The 12,492-nt window shown below is 36.9% G+C and overlaps 3 protein-coding genes across 5 annotated transcripts; 1 reads left to right on the top strand and 2 right to left on the bottom strand.

Moving 5' to 3' along the window:
• The first annotated feature begins 1,939 nt into the window (after positions 1 to 1,939).
• On the top strand, positions 1,940 to 2,794 carry LOC140890101 (thaumatin-like protein 1b). Its single transcript, XM_073297859.1, has 2 exons — positions 1,940 to 2,006; positions 2,088 to 2,794. The coding sequence occupies exons 1-2, from the start codon at positions 1,940 to 1,942 to the stop codon at positions 2,792 to 2,794; spliced, it is 774 nt and encodes a 257-aa protein (XP_073153960.1).
• Positions 2,795 to 3,616: 822 nt separating this feature from the next.
• On the bottom strand, positions 3,617 to 6,949 carry LOC140887391 (calmodulin-lysine N-methyltransferase). 2 transcript variants are annotated; one of them, XM_073294616.1, is made up of 7 exons: positions 6,814 to 6,949; positions 6,552 to 6,741; positions 6,215 to 6,294; positions 5,203 to 5,263; positions 5,007 to 5,122; positions 4,458 to 4,590; positions 3,617 to 4,104 (listed from the first exon to the last, which is right to left on the bottom strand). In XM_073294616.1, the coding sequence occupies exons 1-7, from the start codon at positions 6,905 to 6,907 to the stop codon at positions 3,825 to 3,827; spliced, it is 954 nt and encodes a 317-aa protein (XP_073150717.1). In that variant the 5' UTR covers positions 6,908 to 6,949; the 3' UTR covers positions 3,617 to 3,824. The 2 variants fall into 2 exon arrangements, with proteins under 2 accessions (XP_073150717.1, XP_073150718.1); XM_073294617.1 differs by having other exon boundaries at positions 6,552 to 6,732.
• A 352-nt stretch (positions 6,950 to 7,301) lies between these two features.
• Positions 7,302 to 11,399, bottom strand: LOC140887226 (oligopeptide transporter 7-like). 2 transcript variants are annotated; one of them, XM_073294338.1, is made up of 6 exons: positions 11,201 to 11,399; positions 10,527 to 11,106; positions 9,511 to 10,080; positions 8,551 to 8,806; positions 8,274 to 8,456; positions 7,302 to 8,067 (listed from the first exon to the last, which is right to left on the bottom strand). In XM_073294338.1, exons 1-6 carry the CDS (start codon positions 11,244 to 11,246, stop codon positions 7,453 to 7,455), a joined length of 2,250 nt encoding a protein of 749 aa, XP_073150439.1. In that variant the 5' UTR covers positions 11,247 to 11,399; the 3' UTR covers positions 7,302 to 7,452. The 2 variants fall into 2 exon arrangements, with proteins under 2 accessions (XP_073150439.1, XP_073150441.1); XM_073294340.1 differs by lacking the exon at positions 11,201 to 11,399 and having other exon boundaries at positions 9,511 to 10,093; positions 10,541 to 10,754.
• Positions 11,400 to 12,492: the final 1,093 nt, after the last annotated feature.

Here is a 12,492-nt window from a genome sequence, read left to right as displayed (position 1 = left end):
TATATAATTTCATAATTTGTAGATTTAATATTTTTTATCCTAATCATCAAACTCCTATATATATATATATTATCGTTATTAATTATATTTATATAATTTTCATTTTGAATTTTTTTTCTTCTTCTTAGCTATATAAAAATATCGATGGTTTAATTTATACTCCTACATTAATTGTAAATTTTAGTCTTTTTTGGTTATTATTGATATAAATGACTTTGATAAAATTATAATTATATTATATTATTCAATTAATTAGATAATAGTACGAAATGTGTCATTAGACTATTACCATATAATCAATTATATATGATTTCATAATTTGTAGATTTAATATTAATGTAGAAAATAATCTACTAATAAGCCAAAAAAAATTGTGAAAAATGAATAAATGGTTAAAAATTGTGAAAAAAGAAGGAATAAATAGTTCTTTTTAAAATATAATAATTAAAAAATAAATTGTGTAATAGGGTTAATGGATGCATTAGTTGCAATTTAATGATAGTAATAAATATATAATGTATTTATGGATATTAATATTTACATATAATAGAAATATTTATTTACGTTTATGTCTTAACTAAAATGTTGCTTTTAGTTTTATATCTCTCTATATATTATATGGTCTTACTTATAGTGTGAATAAAAGGATAAAGTTGTTATTTCACAATGATAAAGCTTTACCCTTTTATTCACATTTTTAGATATGTAATAATAGTAATAATAATAATAAAGATAATAGATACATTATAAGTATATATATTTCCTGATACAGTAGTTATATTTGACTGAAGTCAAAATTAGGGATGTTCATCGGTCGATTTGGTTTGGTTTGGTTTGGTTTGGTTTTTGGTTTTTTATTTCGATTTTTGAATTTAGAAATATATATTCCGATATCCGAACCGTTTTCTTCCGGTCCGATCCGGTTTTCTACCAAAACGGTTCGGTTATTCGGTCGGTTATTTCGGATTTGATAAAATTATTTTGATTAGTAATATAAATATATTTTAAAATATAATATGTTATCTTTATACATGATTTATTTGTAAAACCTTTAAATTCAAAGTCTAATTGATTTTGTTTTAATGTAGTCTAAATAATTTATATAAACAATAATCAACTAAAAATTATTATAAATGATATTTCATTCAGTAAATATCATCTTATAAAATATATAACTTAAATAATAATATAAATAAAATTATTAATTTAATAAAATTCAGTATTTTCAATCAGTTTAGTTTTGACATATATAATCTAAAATCAAACCAAATAAATTTTGATTTTAACATTTATATCCGAATTTCAAAATCTAATTTTCAGTTCGATTTAATGTTTGGTTTTTTCGATTTGATTTTTTTTTTTTCGATTTTATCCGAAATTTAAACACTTAATCAAAACTACAATAAATAGGAGGACTTTCCCAATCTGAAGAACACAACAGAGAGAATCTTTGTGCTGACTTCTGAAATTAGTCAAATTCAAGATTCATAATTAAACTTGTCGGAAGAACCCTCTGAATTTCCACGTATTTGATTCTGCCTCAGCTCGAAATTGTTGCCACTTTGCTCACCGAATCCTACTTCTTTTACTTTTTGTTGTAATGTATATTCCACCACTTGTTTTAAATTTCCAATTCATGCTAGGATTATGCTTTCCAGTCAAACATAATAATCTACCAATAATTATTTTTATCGTCGTACAGAAATTTCCTAAAAATTTTGATGAATTGAATATCCCAAAACATTATATAAATTGTCTTTGTTTCATTACCAAGATTCGAGTTTCAAGTACTTAATTTCACCGTAGCTTCAAGATTACAGCTACTAGTATATTCATCAAAACATTTCAAGGATACGATTTGATAGAAAACACAGTCGTCGCATAATCACTTTTCAACTTCAGTTTCCTGCGACGACATCAATTCATTGTTCATCAAAAGATGGCTGAAACACACAACTTCCTTAAATCCATTCTTCTAATTTCAGGTCTCCTTCTATTAATGCCAGGTATTTAATTAACTCAACTCCGTTGAATATCTTTTCATAACGTTTTCATGCAAACATGCATGTTCGTGGTGCGGAATGCAGGCGTGGTGTGTTTCGCGACATTTACGTTAGTGAACCAGTGCTCCCACGCCGTGTGGCCGGGGATATTATCTAACGCTGGTGCTCCCCAGCTTTCGACCACTGGATTTGTGCTCAACTCCGGCGATTCGGTTTCAATATATGTACCATCTTCTTGGTCTGGCCGTTTATGGGGCCGCACGTTTTGCGCTCAAGATCCCACCACCGGGATTTTCAACTGCGCCACTGGCGATTGTGGCACCGGAAAGGTTGAGTGCGGAGGCAACGGTGCGGTGCCTCCAGCTAGTCTGGTTGAGTTCACACTCAACGGCTTCAATGGGCTCGACTTCTATGATGTCAGTCTCGTGGACGGGTTCAATCTACCTATGTTGGTCGTCCCACAGAATGGGGCCGGAAGCGGGAACTGCACGCACACAGGATGCAATGCGGACCTCAACGCCTCGTGCCCTCCAGAGCTGAAGGTGGTGAGCAGCAGCTCGGGGGATTGCGTGGCATGTAGGAGCGCCTGTGAGGCCTTCGGGGATCCTAGATATTGCTGCAGCGGTGAGCACGGGACGCCAGACACTTGCGGGCCGAGCGCATACTCAGCGTTCTTCAAGAACGCGTGCCCCATGGCTTACAGCTACGCATATGATGATAGGAGCAGCACATTTACTTGTGCTTCATCCGATTATGTCGTCACTTTCTGTCCGTCCCTTTCCGCCCGGTAACTACTCAATTCGCGATCAAATAAACAAACAAATATAAAAAGTTCATTTATATATTGGATCAGTAATCCTTATATCCTATCCTTTTTTAAATCCAGACATGAACACATTGAAAATTTCATTATGGTGGTTTTGATCATTTGATGTATTCTCATCATGTATTTGGCAGGTATCCCGCCCAGACCAACCCAAGTGAAGTAACTGTGCCTACCCGAGTGTCAATTGTATCCGCCGCTGCTTCCTTGCAGTTCACCTCCATTCTCATCATGTGTTTGGCAGTTATCCTGCCCATCCCAACATTTATGGGCCATCTACTTAATCTGATATTTGGATGATGGAACCTGAAGCCCATACAACTCATAACCCAAGCCCGTCGGATGACTGAAACCCGGCCCGATACACCAATTCGTAACCAGTGGTAAAAGTCAGCAAACAATTACCTACTCAAAATCAATCCCCAGATGATCTAAAGTCATTTTTATTTGTTTATTTATTTATTTATTTGTTGAATTAGACTTAGGTATTGTTTGTGATTGCTTCCAAAAAGTGCTCAGGAGTTTTTCCTTCACAAAATTGTTTTTGGAAGCGATCTCAAACATTACTCACCCTCATACCAGTTGATATACCATGTATGCATCCTAGCAATAACATGATTCAGCTATTCTATTTAATCTTTTGTATATGCAAATAAGTATCATGCAGTATCATTATGCTTACAAATTTACAATAATTGACAATATTTGAGTTTAAGCATCTAGCTCCGTCCCTGCCTAGGACGGACAAACTAAAGTTTACTATAACGAAAGATAGAGACAGTTCCTAAAAAGGTATGGCATAAGCACTTGAAGTCTATCAGAAGAATAGACATAAACAAAGACGTGCATGAAACACGAGGTGTACGAGTAGCTGAAAAGATCAATGCTCCAAAATGTAGTGGCATTAAACAATGACCAGGTTCTTCGTAAAAACAAATATAATGAGTCTAAAGAATGTAGGCAAACGATCAGAAATGGTAAAAGCAAATGACAAAATTCTAGCGTTTGACACTGACCAATAACGGGTAACAGTGATCTGGCTCGTAGTTGGGCCAGGATTTATCACCACTGAGAAATTCTTGATGACGCTTCCAAATTGTTGTGTCATAGTTCTCTGTTATGCTGAACTGCAGGCCATTGTCCTTAACTTCAGCCAGAAACTTATCCAATGAATCACCTCTTTTGGGGCTAAAAAGCAGGGCTTCAGAGGGTTCATCTACTTTTAGCAAGCATTTGATTGTTTGAGCAAGACCATTGTGGAACTCCTTAAAGAAAGTGCTGCAAAATCAGGAGAAGAAAATTCTTACTGGTCCAAGCAAGGAAACCAGTAAGATAAATATAACGATAAAAATGAATTCTTCCAGGCATGTTAAGATTACTTTAAAAGGTCCATGTGGATCGGAAACCATAGTTTGACATTTAAAAACCCACATCCCTCATTACTAAGGCAAGAGAGGTGTTTTGTCATTTTACACATCATAAACTTTAACAATGTCCAGCAATTTACATCGTCCGTGCAACCACAACTATAAATGAATCAAAAATAAAGGAAATTATTATAGAAAATGCATTTATGAAAAGCAGACGCTAACAAAGATACTTGAACTTGAGTTCATAGGACAACCAGTTACCAGTCACTTGCAACAATCACGTCAAAGGTACCATTGATTTCGGAGACCTCATGCTGACCCCAATGTAGCATCATTGACTTCACGTTTGTGTTGCCAAATGATGCAGCATTGGCATCTATATTATGCTGAATATCTGCCTGTTAAGAGTTCCAATTCTTGGTGAGAAGGAATTCATGATAAACATGCACCATTGATAAATGAAGGAAACTAGTGTGGTCAATCAGTACTGTCTCAAAAGAGTTCTCATAAAACAACTCCTGACTTATAGAACATTAATATTTTAAAAAGGTGCAGTGATATTCTGTTCCTATCAATAATATTCTTCTTTCAAGGGACAATTTTTTCCCCAGAAAGTTTCTAGTTTCCTGGTTGCCTAATTTGAAATTTATCAATGTTGAGGAGCTAAGAAACTCAAAAGCACATCACTCAGGAAAAGACAGAGTAATATCTTCTTTTGGAGCATGCTGCACAAAGTAAAATGTTGATGTTACATTTTCTTACGAGTACTCACAAATTTCACAAAGTAATAAGACCTAGTCCAAAGGATACAATTAACTACTTGAGGATTTCCATCTGATATCAAAACTTCAGATACATCTGTGACCATTGCAATAACTAAGCCAGCTAACCCATAGCCTGCTCCAAGTTCGATCACCCTTTTATCTCTGGAAAATTTGAGAAAGAACGATAACTAAACCAAGGGAAAACACCACCAGGTATAATTAAATAGAGAAGTTATGATAACCTGAAGCTATTACAGTGTGACAAGGAATAATAAGCAAGTACATCCTCAGAAGGCCATTGACCTATTCAAAAACAAAAACGGCGAGTGTAGTAAGATAGTACATGCTGGGGACAGAGCTATTTCACTTTTGACTGTGTTTGGAAAAAGCAACCTGATTATAGCTGACAGCGATAGGTATTGCATCAGAAGCAGAAAAATGGCTCACTCAATATTCTTGATGCAAATCTCAAATATGATCAAACGAACCAAATTGACAATTTTCATCATTCCATCCTTTCCTCAAGGTGAGATTAAGGCCAAAAAAAACCCTAAGAAAATCTACATAACAAAAATTGGACTCATTGATTCTCAATAGTCTGTTTCCCGCCCAAAATTGTGGCAACGCATGAATGAGCAATTGAAGACTCAAATCACCAAATTCTCTACTAGGTCCACTTAAGTAGGGCCATTCCTCTTCCACATCTTTTATCACTCGAATCACCAAATTCTCTACTAGGTCCACTTAAGTAGGACCATTCCTCTTCCACATCTTTTATCCCTATCGGTTAGCTTATCCGTAACAATCATGTACTCCAACAAACTAAGAGGTAAGAAAAAGAGTTGATAAAATAAAATCAAAGGACAACACGAATGAAGAGAGAAAAGAATTGAATAAGAGAGAAATAGAGACCAGAAAGATTCCTGGTAAATTTTTCTGATTCCCATTTCCCTCTCAAGATGAGATTAAAGATGTTTCTAGAATATAAAAATATACAGGTCATTTCTTGAACCGTTTACACAGCTAGGTATTAGTTGTGACCACTAACATATTTCTTCCTTTCAGTTCTAGAGCTGATATCCCAAGAAGCTAAGTTGGCACTTGACAAATAAATTTACGAAATGGAAGCTGCACAAGACTAGCTAGGTCGAATGCTAATTGTAGTGGTAAATGGCAGATGAGACTGGTTGCTCAAAGATAATAACTTTATTATCAACAAAATGGGGATGGAATGAGATGGTATGTTCTACTTACAGACAAGTCCGGTGTTGTCAATTTGATATCTATTGCAGATTTCAAAATCATTGAGATCCGGACAATCTTCCAATCTTTGACTGCGTTAAGCTCCACAAGTAATCAATTGTCACTCCCCAACCAACATCAGCTACATAGAGCATCATTACAAAAACAAAAGTCTACAGCGAACTGCATTGAAGTTGGAACAATTCCAACGAAATTGATAGTATAATCACACTGTTCACAGCCATTAGATTTCCTAACCCGATAATGAAAGAAATAACGTGTCCAAATTAGAGAAGAAAGAAGTAAACGAAATATTAAAAGCACGTAAGTGAAATTCAACTAAACTAACCGGAGAAAAAGCTTCGGAGCACTAGGAAGAGGCAGCATGTAGCAGAAACAAACATCTCCGTGATTTTCCATCGAAGAAAAATCTGGATTCTTTTCTCCATCTTCACCCACCAAACGGAAAGGTATCAAATTGAACCCAATTTTCGTCCTTCGAGAAATTTGATTCAAACGGATCGCTTCTACTGGATTGTCTACGAATTGTTCGCTGTCAAACAGAATATCAAGGTATTACGTGCATATGGAAATATTCAACAGGTGCTTACCGGAACAAGATGTACGCCGGAGAAGGGCGCGGCGGATAATCCGCCACCGCAAAGACGAAGACGTTGGGGTCGCTTTGGTGTCATCAGTCTCCATTTGATGCTTCCCTTTAAACTGTCAAAATGTGGCAAGGTTTTTTCCTTTCTTTACGCATAAATCTTCTTCTTCTTCTATTTAAAAAAAAAAAAGAAAAGAATAATTTCCTCAAAAAAAAAAAAAAGAATAATTCAAAACATTATTTTACTTTTTTTAAAGTTGGGAGAGAAGGTTTTTTTAATAATTGGATCTCAACTCGATATCGTCCTACATTTGAAAATATAGTTCGGGTGCTAAAATTAAACAAATATTCCTATGTGCATGTGACAATAAAAAATGAATTCTAAATATAGTTTCTTTAAAAAGAAACTTGTTTGAATAATCATAGTAATAATCTTCCAAGGCATTGGACATGTTAAATAATAGAATTTCAGAAGCAAACTTGTCCATCTCATTTAACTAGAAACAAGTTGAATTAATTATACAAATTTGAAATTATAAACTTGCACAGTACATTTTTATTTTCTTTTTCTAATTTTACAATGTGGATACAAATATAACAAATTCAATGAAAAGTAATCCGCTGAAAAACTATACAACGCCACTCAAACAACTGGACAGCCTTTTACCACAATGCCTTGAGCAGTTGGGCAAGAAGCTAAAGGGCAACCATCTGTTTCACTTCCCCACCAGTCAAGCTTAATGTGTTCCATTCCCAAACATAAATACAGAAACACGCCCATAAACGCAAGCCCGGCATCCAGAGCCCCCGACAGCACATAATTGTGTCGACTCCACAAGTCACGATGATATCTGTATGCAACGAAGCCAGAGGCAAAACCGAGTATAATCCAGCTGTTGTAGTTTACAGAAGTAGCCGGTGGCATGTTGATTATCGAGACTAACAATACGGGAACTGTAATGTGTCTGATCCAGTGCTGGTTGGGAAATGCTTTATGAGCAAACCAAACTAGAAGGGGAGCTATGGCACCTACTAGAAAAGACCAATTGATTGCTGAGTAATAGCCAAGATCACCAAAGATTCTTCGCGGCCCAATCAAACCCCAGATGACTGAGGCATCATAGAATACGTGGTCGCTTGGGCATGTCCATGGGCTTCCTGGAGGAAGTGCTGTTCGGTCACAAATGTCTGGGACGGTGTCCATTAGCCACCATGCTGTTCCTAGATGAGCTAATGCTGATATTAGGGTGCCAACCACCTGATTAACAGGCAGAAATGATCAGATTTTATGTTGAATGCCACACACGCAAGCACAATTTTTCCAAAAATCAACATTTCGCACCCTCAAAATCATTGAAACACCCTTAAGCCCTGTCTTGCTCTGATGGCTGATGCTGCTATTCTTAATCCACACCTGATCACCCCTCTAATTGTTTAGGAGGAAGAAAGAGAGTAAAAACGAACCTGAGCCATGAACATTGTTCTTGGAGGTATTTTCATGTAATGTCCAAGTTTCAAGTCTTGTAGAAATGTTAGCGCCTGTTTCATGCTGATGTAGCCATACACCTTAAAGCACATATTAGCAACTGGATATCCGGGATACAGGAAACCAATTATGTACTCTGTAATCACGTTCAGCCCTGGTGTCTGATAAAAAAGGCTCAAGTTTCAGATAGAAGTTCAATATTTCATCCAATACATATCGAACAATTAAATTTAGCTAGCGGCATATAAATCTCACTTGGTTCGTTGTGGCTGTAATAACTCCCACTGGAAGAGTAAAACTGAAGGCAATAACACACGCTAACAAGACACCCCACCACGGTAACTGAAGTTGATCGTTGTAGTAATGGCAGATAAGTATGGTAGCTAAAATGTTCACCAAAAGAATGCATATGAACCACCATTCAGGAACTTGCTTGTATTTTTGCATTAGTTTTGTGTGTACATCCATCTTCTTCTCCTCAAACGCTGACTTGCTGAGCAGCCATAGATCTCTAAGTTTCATAAAGCAGCAGTTTCAGAGCACAGAAATACACTGTACAAGCATAATAATACAGGCTGCATTTTGCTGTACCATCCAAAGTAGTAACACATTAAAGAAGTAGCAAGAGTTGTATAGGGAGATACTTGGCAAGAAGAGAGAATTTCTGGGGTTGGAGTGTTTTGGGTTCTCATCACTTGAAATGGGATGGATATAATGAGGCCCAATTTAGTTGATTATTTGGGAAAAAGAATTGTGGTTTTAATTAGCAAGGAAGATTGAGGATGATAAACCTTTATTTGGACAAAAGGCGATCAAGTTGCATGATTTCGGTAGAGGATCAAATGGTTATGCTTTATCAAATACTACAACAGGTGATAACATTTTAACTCAAATAGTTTAAAATATTTGATACCAAAAATGTCATGATTTCATTCTAGTGTAATATAGGCTGCCACATATGGTATCAGGAGCAATTATTGCTACTCGATGTCATGTTATCCAGGATAATTCAAAGATTGTAAATAAGATCTAGGTGGCTAAATTATAAAAGGAAAGAAGTTTAATATGTTCAATAAGCTCATAAGTTTTTGAAACAGCAAGTTTCTAACTTAAGAGGAAAGTTTGTACCCTTTCTTTATAAATGCAGTTTAATCATGGAACAGTGTGAATTAGTAATACTGCAAAACTTGTGCATAAGCCGTTGTCTCAGCATACCTGCCATGAAAGAGGAGGACATGAACAATGGTGGCAGTGAGACATGCAAAACTAAAAGCATATGTCATAGCAAAGAATGTGCTAAGATAGAGATGCCCTTCACGCTCATATGCCTGCAAGTCAATGTGGAAGTTCGAATCTATAATGGCCGAGATGTTATATTTTTGCCCAGTTGACGTAAAAAGATCATCCGAGAATATGGCAAACGTCTTTGCTTTGTAGACATCGAGCCAGTACATAATCGGCGTGACTACATACATGCAAAGAAAATATCCAACAGCAATGTTAGCAGTAGCAAACCACGGGCTAGCAAGTGGGCTGCCGAGGTATGAGGATATGCTGGACCAATCGAGTCCAATAGCACCGATTCCTAGACCATGTAGTCCGGAACCCAGCTGCTGGACTAGGACAGAAGAAGAAAATATCCAGCAAAGCCAGGAAACTGAGGTTAGTTTTGGGAAAAGGTATCCCGGGAAGACATAGTAAGCAAAGCTGCAGATAAATGCGGTAAGGAAGAATTGGTTTCGCGTCAATCCACCCTTAGCTCTCTCTTCTTTCTCGTGAAGTGCCCTGCCATTGGAATCTGGAACGATTACAAACCACCTCAATTATCTGATATTGTTGAATACAAAAATATATTAATGTAGTTTTTACACTGTTTAATTGATTATAAAATGAAGGTAAGAACTATAGATTAAACAAAAAGTAGGATGCATTAGGTTTAAGAAAGAATCTTTTCATCCTCATTAGTCCTTGCACATAATCCACATTCTGTAGCTCCAACTACCTACCATATATGATGATGTAGAAAAAGTGAAAGAGGGGTATCTCACGCAACCACAAAATACACAAAATGTGAATCACATTAAATAAAAATTCAAAAAAAAATATAACTTGAAGAGTTTTCATAATTTATGATCATCATACAGAAAGTTGCATTAGAGTTGTATGACATGTCAAAATCACAGGGAATTTGAGCTGACAGGAGTAATTGACATGGAGTAAAGTGGTGCGACCTGAAGAGAGAAACCTGAACAAGATTTTGTGGCCACCACATTGCAGCGGGCTCGACCAAGAACCTTCGGAAAAGCCCGGCCCATCCAAAACCCAGAATCTGTGTGGTCAAAACCACCCCCAGAGACACCCAAAACGTCATCCTCTGCCTGTAAAAGATCTTCACCGCGCTCACGATGTGAATAGAGTAAGGATTGGAAGCCCCAGAATTCGCAAAGATGGTGATCAGAACGTGCTCCTTCACGTTGAAAGGGCCTGGGTTCAAGCTGAATTCCCACTTTCGGTCCTTGAAGAAAACCCGCCGGGTGAGCACCGCCGCCATCAGGTGCCCGAGCGGCACAACCGCGATCTGGGCGGAGATAGCGGTGATCGACAGCGGCTCGCGTCGGTACCAGAAGAACTGATTGAGGAAGGAGAGCAACACGCAGGCTAGCGAACCCAGTACCCAGAAACGGAAGGTGACAACGGGCAGCGCTGGGTCGTCGGTCAACGGGACGGTCAGCGCCACCTGCTCCACAGACGAGTTCTCCTCTTCCGAGGAGGATGCATCGGCCGAATGCCGCTCGATTTGGATCTTCTGGACTGCACATTTTCACTCAAATCAGTTCTTCGATACTTCGTTGACATGATGAGCATAATCTAAGCAAAAAACAAAACAGCTGGGATTCTGACTTACTAAGTGGGGCGGAGATTTCTTCTTCTTCCTCATCAGCTCCGATCATTTCTGCGGATGGAGCGAATCAGACGACCGCAAGGCGAGCAGCACGGAGAAGATGATAAATTATGGGAATCCGCCATTTTTTGTGGGATCCACGTGATTTTCGGTCATCGGTGACGTAAGCACATTCGGAATCTGTTGATTTGTTTGCTCTATTTTGAAACCGACTTCTAAAAATACAGGTATCTTTCTAAAATTACAGTTGTTACTTTTACAAGTTACATCACTGTAACTTGAATAAAGCATGTACCCGGACGGGTATAAGGGCAGGGGGAAGATACCGTGGCAATTTTACTCGCGTTGCATCATACTCATAGCTCTTGATTGGAACGAGTCTCCCATGATTGTACCCGATCAACACTAGTAAAAAGATTAGTCTATAACTTAAAAATTAAAAATAAAATATTAGCTTAGACTGCACTTGAAGTTATTGTGACGAACTGATGATGAATAGAGATAATCTGACAATTAGATTTCAAGAATGAAACAATATTTTAAATTTGAGATTTGTTATAAATCATAAAAGAATATCTTTAATATATATATAATCATCTATAATAATAATATATTTATAACACTCCCCCTTAGATGATTATTTGCACAAGCAATCAATTTTTAAAAATCTCCATTTGGCAAGATGTATGTCTGGGAACTTCATCGAGACTCAAGTGTTGCCTCGTTAAAACCTTGACGGTAAAACCCCGTGGGAAAAATCTGAACAAAGAAAAAAGAGTACAACAACATATATTTTCTTCGGATATCTTCCCGACGATGGATGCGCTTCATTAAAACCTTATCAGAAAAAACCCAGTGGGACAAAATCCTAATGAAGTAAAAAGAGTACGACATCTCTTTATACTTGTTAATTGTCTCATTAAAAACCTTGTTATGAAAAACCACGTGGAAAAAATCATAGACAATGGAAAAAGAACTTTAATTGCTCCCCCTCTTGCAAACATTACTTGAAATTATTAACTTTGAATATTTCAATCTTATGCATTGATTTGCCAAAAATTGATTCAGATGCTGATTTTGCCATATATATGGTACTTCAAGACCAAATATATTTTCTTCTTCTTCTTCAAGTTGGAAAAAACAATATTTTGAGCATCGAATCCTTCGATGATGTTTCTATATGTATCACCATCAAATCAGTGCATCCACGATAAGTGCAAATATTTTCTCATAATCCGCTTGAAATACTTTGAGAAACTTTGCTAATATTTGCTCATATTGCCACATATAATTGT

The sequence above is a fragment of the Henckelia pumila genome, chromosome 3 (assembly GCF_033568475.1).
Source record: "Henckelia pumila isolate YLH828 chromosome 3, ASM3356847v2, whole genome shotgun sequence".
NCBI lineage: Eukaryota > Viridiplantae > Streptophyta > Magnoliopsida > Lamiales > Gesneriaceae > Henckelia > Henckelia pumila.
Note: the sequence above shows the minus strand (reverse complement) of the source record. Positions and strands in the feature narration are given on the sequence as shown.

Excerpts from the sequence above, each read along its gene's own strand:
- LOC140890101 (XM_073297859.1), top strand. The coding sequence starts at position 1,940 with ATGGCTGAAACACACAACTTCCTTAAATCCATTCTTCTAATTTCAGGT. Across the intron at positions 2,007-2,087 it reads TCTCCTTCTATTAATGCCAG|GCGTGGTGTGTTTCGCGACA; the intron begins GTATTTAATTAA and ends TGCGGAATGCAG.
- LOC140887391 (XM_073294616.1), bottom strand. The coding sequence starts at position 6,907 with ATGGAGACTGATGACACCAAAGCGACCCCAACGTCTTCGTCTTTGCGG. Across the intron at positions 5,264-6,214 it reads TGACAACACCGGACTTGTCT|GTCAATGGCCTTCTGAGGAT; the intron begins GTAAGTAGAACA and ends GTTTTTGAATAG. Across the intron at positions 4,591-5,006 it reads AAATCCTCAAGTAGTTAATT|ATATTCAGCATAATATAGAT; the intron begins GTATCCTTTGGA and ends CTTAACAGGCAG.
- LOC140887226 (XM_073294338.1), bottom strand. The coding sequence starts at position 11,246 with ATGATCGGAGCTGATGAGGAAGAAGAAGAAATCTCCGCCCCACTTA. Across the intron at positions 11,107-11,200 it reads AGAAATCTCCGCCCCACTTA|TCCAGAAGATCCAAATCGAG; the intron begins GTAAGTCAGAAT and ends GAAAATGTGCAG. Across the intron at positions 8,068-8,273 it reads GAACAATGTTCATGGCTCAG|GTGGTTGGCACCCTAATATC; the intron begins GTTCGTTTTTAC and ends CCTGTTAATCAG.